Source organism: Pseudorasbora parva, chromosome 19, assembly GCF_024679245.1.
Source record: "Pseudorasbora parva isolate DD20220531a chromosome 19, ASM2467924v1, whole genome shotgun sequence".
NCBI lineage: Eukaryota > Metazoa > Chordata > Actinopteri > Cypriniformes > Gobionidae > Pseudorasbora > Pseudorasbora parva.
In genome coordinates, this window is record NC_090190.1 from 38,507,058 (window position 1) to 38,513,222 (window position 6,165).

Below are 6,165 nucleotides of genomic sequence, written 5' to 3' on the forward strand. Positions count from 1 at the left end.
AACTCTATAGCGCCTTTAAGTCATAACCACATTTTCAGGGTTATCCCCATTATCTATGCCCGCTTATCCACGCCGGCTATATATTCGAGCACCAACATCTTGTTGCCTTATTCACCCCCTGTAATTCACTAGTCCAACGTAGTTCGACTGTATACAAGGGAGACGCTGACAGTGTCAACGCAGAGTTGGCTCTCTGCCAGGGTTTTCAACCAGGTCCGATACCTGACCTGAAGGGGGAGGGGCGAACGCGCTGATACCAGTGGTTACAGCCGAAAGCGCCATTGGCTCTGTTGTACCGGGCCGACTCTATTTTCTTTTCACACGGCGGGGTTTTATACGTTCCCCATACGTAATGTCGAGGAACCGACTCGATAAGGGAACGTCTCTGGTTACTCAACGTAACCTTAGTTCCCTGAGAGGAGGGAACGAGACATTACGTAAACTGCCGTGTGAAACGCTTCCTCATTGCCTCAATAGCTCTCGTTCAGTCGAAAGATTCTGAGGTTTTTTGGCGCCTGACATCGCTTTTATAGTGGCTGGGCCAGCCAATCAGGCGATTGCCAGGACGCCATTGGCTATTGCAAAGCAATAGAGTGATTCAATCAGGCTTCAGCATTTCGAGGAAAAGGGTTTCCCCATACGTAATGTCTCGTTCCCTCCTCTCAGGGAACTAAGGTTACGTTGAGTAACCAGAGACGTTTTCAGCGATGTGCTGATGTACATTTCTGTTCACATCTCAAAAATGTTTTAGTGTTTCATGACACTGAAGTTTACCACTCGTCTTCCTGTGAGCGGACTTTGTTCTTACGCTGTGAAACTGATCTAAGAATAGTGTTATATTTTTTCTAATGTGTCACGATAGAAAGCTGTGATATGGACGTAGTTTTCACAAGATCTTTATTTCTCTTAAACCTGTATAAGGTTTTGAGTCAGATATTTCATTACACAAATGCTTGTTTTCTCCAGCAGTGGTTTTGTATGTTTTATGAAACTTAAAACAGTATTTGTGAATTCTATTCTTCAGTCTTAAATTTCAATAAATGTTATATTGTTTGGGTAATAATCACAATAATACCTCACGGGTAAACATTCAGACAAGAGCCAACCATGATGAAAGTAGATTTTAACTGAAAGGTTGAACTGAGTTCTCAGGACTAGAGTACAGTTAATAAAACGTCAGGTTGGGTCAATGTGTTGAAAATGTATTTTACTGAAATAAACCCAGTGTAAATTCAGGATTAGTTCCAGACAGCAATGCTGCAATGATTCAAGGGTTCAGAAATCATTTCCTTTATCTCATTAAATTTCCAACCACAGGTTTTTTCACTGAAGAACAAGAACGTGAGAGGGAAGTCACTTCCTCTAAGGGGACTAAAGTTCTTCTGACTCTTCTGGGTCTCTCTCTGGTTTTTGCTCTTGGAGGTCTCTGCGCTCTCTGGATGATTTGTGAGTATATCTGATTCTAGATCTGTGCTCTGTTCAGTGTGGATGGACTGAGTTACTGTAAGTACTTCTGCTTGACCTCAGTGTGGGACAGTAGCATCAGCACAAAATGCAATAGTTAGTAGCTTTTTATTTGTAAAATCATATTTTCAGTAAAGCTGTTTTATCAGGCAAGTATTGTCAAACAAACCTCCATATTGAAGGTGTAAACTGTCATTAACAAACATTATTCACACTTGGTTTTGTAGATCATTTCAGTCTTAAGTGTGCATGTGTGTGACTTTCCTCATAAACACATATTTTCCGTTGCTGCTTTTGTCTTAATCAGATAATCATAAGCTCGCTGATTTCGAATCACAGAATGAGCAGCACATCATCAACAGCACAGGTGAGAAAACTATTTCATAAACGCTAGAGCACAGACATGTTTCATTAACAGTGTTCAGTGTTCATTGAACTGACCACGATGCGAAACTTTATCTGCTTTATCTGCCAAGTTATGATGAGAGAACTAGAGGAACTTAAAACCAACTACACCGGAGTTAGAGAACAGCTTCTGCTTCATGTTGGTGAGTTGGCTTTTATTTGACATTTTCATTCATTTAAAAATGCCACAGCCTTCTGTTCTGAAGTAGCAGCTACTTTTAATGATCTTTTCACAAGAGATGAAGAACGAGTTTAATAATCTTAGAGTCAGATACAACACACTCAGAGAACGGATGTCCTCTTACGATGGTGAGTGTCAGTTTACAAGCTTAGTGTGACACAAAGTGTGAATATTTTTGCACATTGCACATTTGATTCACTTTATGATCTAAATAATGGAAGGTTTAATCACACTTTATTCATCTTTCACTGCTCAGTCTTGTAATGTGGATGACTGGATAGCTTGTCGTGGAAAGCTGTATTTATTCATGTAAAAAAATGTTTTATTTTTAAAGGTGTCACATTAGCCTATACAGGCTGATCGCACATGGCCTTGCTCCCTTTAAAGGCGACTAGATCTATTATAGTCTATTTATATTATTAAATTGTATATTCAATTATTTTATTACTATTGGAAATAATAAGACGTTACCTGCACCCGTTTCTGAATATTTTCTGAAGATTTAAATATAGGGCCTTACACATATAGTAAAGTTTTGCTTCAAAATGGATGAGTAAAATATAGCACCAAAAATAAAACTGTGGCATCTGTCAAATGAAGGAAGGCTGTTGGAGATTCCAATACCGACAAAAAGAAAGATAAAATACACAACATAATTTGTCTGTAGTGAAAACTGGTAAAGTGACACTTTCTGATCTTCTTCTGCATCATTTTTTATTATGATCCAAATGTCTTAACTTCTCATATCATCATATGATACCATTTTAAATAAGCTTAAGAGCTCTACTATACTATACAGAATAAAAAAGAAAGAAACATAAAACAGGCTTCTGGCCTGGCCTATTCTTCTTTGCTTTCCTTACCTCCTTCCTCCCTGTCCCCTTTTCTGTCATTGACTCAATTATTATCATCATTACTATTATTCTGTCAATCTGAAGTATAAGGCAAATAAATTATGCTAACTAGCTTTTCTATTTTGAATGCTAACTAGGTAACAATTAGCATTGCGATTAGTATTAGCATTGCTCATCATAATCAGTTGAATTAGTCTTTGTTGAAATATCTAGCTAGCTTTTTATGAGGGATATATAAAAAGGGAACTAAATCTCCCCATTAGAATTATTTAAATGTCCCAGTTTAACAATACGCTATTGGCAAATTAAAAAAAGATGATCATTATTAATTGTGCTTTGAAAAAAAAATGTGATTCACCATTACATCCCATAAAAAAATATATAACAATTATAAATGATCCATGAATTTTTTTTGGGTGTTTTTTTTAATAACCTTAAAGTCCTCATGAAATCGACCTTATTTACTTTGTTGCAAACATTACTGGTCTTAAGGTGAACAATTCATCCGTGCGAGTTAATACACATTTTTTTTTTTTTTTTGCCGTGATAATCTTTCATCAAAATCTTTAAAAAAAGTAACTTCATGTCTGGAATGGAGAAGTGAAACCCTGCCCTCTATTCAATATTCCGTCTTGAAAATACGCCACAGCACTGAAATAAAAACACTTGCTAGGCAAGTTTATTTATATAGCACATTTCATACACAATGGCAATTCAAAGTTCTTTACATTGAAAGGAATTAAAATAGGGATAAAAATGCATAAGGAAAAGAATATAATAAAAATAGAAACAATAGTAGAAACAATGATAAGCAGGATGCGTGGAGCACCTTTTAACACAATACCCAGATATTCTAGAGACAAATAGTCACTAAATGATACTTGCTTACATTCATAGACATCTTTAAAAAGAGCAGCAACATTTCAGCTACTGTACCAATCTTTTTATGGATACTAACGTGTTGCATACAGTTGATACAGAGCTGATCTGAGTCCAAACGAGCTTCGTCATAAATGCAGATACATCTTCTCTGTGATCTGATTAATATAGGCCTATTATTCTGCAAATAATAAGTACATTTTAATCATCTCATTACTCTCTGCATTCTACTAATATTTGGGACTTGAAATATATTATATCATTTTTGATATAAGTGAAATTATGTGTATAAACGGCTTGATACAACAAGCAATATAACAAAACTTATGTCGTCATTACACACACTTTTTATCGGTAAAAGGCCAGTTGGATGGCAACAGGCTGGAGACAGCAAATTGTGCAATCTTTTTTTAAACGCATATTCTTTTTGTTGATAACAAAACGGTGGAAAAGGGGGATGGAAAGTTGGCTAGTGGCAGTGATACACATCACCAACTAGTAGTTAGGTTTGTCAGTACACCAAATTGTTTTAAACTGTACAGAACCTTACAGATAATAATTTGCCAAATCTTTACATAAATTATTAACTCCAAATTACAGCTACTAAAAGTATATCCAATTTATTCCGTATACATACAGTACTCTTAAATAATCACACAATATATACTAGCAAATATTAGCTTCCTGACTGTTTATCATTGTCAAATGTAATATTTCACCCAGCTCTAAAATGCTAAATGTGAACAATAACTGTAACATCATGAAACTCCCTAAAGCTGATTTGAAACAGTGTATTGTGAAAAGCATACATTTAAAATGACTTGACTGAAAGGGTTAGTTCACCCAAAAAATGGAAAATAAATAAATAAATAAAAAATATATGTATTTTTAAATAACTTATGATTTACTCACCCTGTATATGACATTCTTCTTTCAGACAAATAAAATCAGTTATATTAAAAATGTCTTGGCTTTTCCAAGCTTTAAGGAGGCAGTGAGCTGTTGTGTCATTTCTGAAGTCCATAAAAGTGCATCTATCCATCTTATAACTGCTCCACAGTGCCTTTAATAAAGTCCATCTGAAGTAAAGTGATGCGTTTGTGTGAGAAAAATATCCATATTTATAACTATGTAGATTAAATTAACTAGCTTCCAGCGGTCAGCAAGTCGACTTGCGCTAAAAGAGTGAACCCTTGATGCATGTGTATTGATGAACGCAGAAGCACAGGATAGAGCAAATCAAAACATCGGTCATGAATTAGAGTCTAAAACAAGAATTTTTAAAGAGAAATGGCAGAGGATTTTGATATAAAAGAAGAGGGTGAGTTAGTCATGAGGTAATTTTAATTTATGGGTGAACTATCCCTTTAATCGCTTGCTTTGTTGATTACTGTCTTCCGTATCAGACTCTGAGAGAGCGCTCTTAGACAAGTACCACAGAGCTTTAAACTGCATGGCTTCTTGTACTGGTGAGTGGGTTAACCTACTTTCAAGCTGTTTGTCTTCATCTTGGAGGTCACTGCTTCCTGTGGTCAATGGTCTGTGCTTTATTTTTCTATCGTTTCAGGATTTCCAGCTTCATCTTGTAAACCCTGCGAGGACGGTTGGACACCACATCGTGGAAAGTGCTATTTCTTCTCCCCTGGAGAGCAGACATGGTTTGAGAGTCGTGATTTATGTGTAGCATCAGAAGCTCATCTGGTGACTATAAACAACACAGAAATACAAGTGAGTTCGAAAAATTGACTGGTTTACATACATTCAATGAAAGATTTAAAAAAAAAAACTCCTCTTCGTTTGAATAATAATACAGTAAATGTTCTCCATTAGGATTCCCTGGTCTCTAAAATTAAAGAGACTCACTGGATTGGTCTCAATGATCTGGAGACTGAAGGACACTGGGTTTGGATGGACAACCAAACGCTCAATGAAGCACAACGGAAGTAAGAATGGCTTTGTCTTAAATCTACAGTTTGTTGATGGAGACCCAGAAGTCTGAGACTAAAATGCAGTTTAGTTCATTTAAGCCTAGAAAAACGGAATAATAAGTACATGTGCACTATTTCTATCACTCATCAAATGTAAGTAAATTAGTGACATTGATTGTTCATGTCAGCTCTAGTGGTGATATATACTAATTATATAATTTGTTATAAAAAATAATATCATTCATTCAGAAAAATGCAAAATAATGGCATTTTCACTCCTCACCGATGTTATCAGTTTGTGTTTTCATGTGATTCATTTCACAAACTTTGTACCTTTAAAAATGTATTATTGTAATTCTTTAGGTTTTATGTATTTTAAATCATTACACATGAGAACTGCATCGCTGCATCTGATTGCCTTTTTCTGCTCTTAAAGGTTTTGGTTTAAAAAGAC

The 6,165-nt window shown here is 35.7% G+C and overlaps 1 protein-coding gene across 1 annotated transcript in view; it reads left to right on the forward strand.

The window, feature by feature from the left end:
* The first annotated feature begins 950 nt into the window (after positions 1–950).
* LOC137047404 (C-type lectin domain family 6 member A-like) overlaps positions 951–6,165 on the forward strand; it is a 5,345-nt gene continuing 130 nt past the window's right edge. The window contains exons 1-7 of the mRNA XM_067425033.1: positions 951–1,446; positions 1,772–1,831; positions 1,941–2,012; positions 5,190–5,252; positions 5,351–5,511; positions 5,614–5,726; positions 6,148–6,165. The exon at positions 6,148–6,165 is cut by the window's right edge and continues 130 nt beyond it. Coding sequence (XP_067281134.1) covers positions 1,263–1,446; positions 1,772–1,831; positions 1,941–2,012; positions 5,190–5,252; positions 5,351–5,511; positions 5,614–5,726; positions 6,148–6,165 — 671 coding nt within the window. The 5' untranslated portion in view covers positions 951–1,262. The remainder of the gene's footprint in view (positions 1,447–1,771; positions 1,832–1,940; positions 2,013–5,189; positions 5,253–5,350; positions 5,512–5,613; positions 5,727–6,147) is intronic.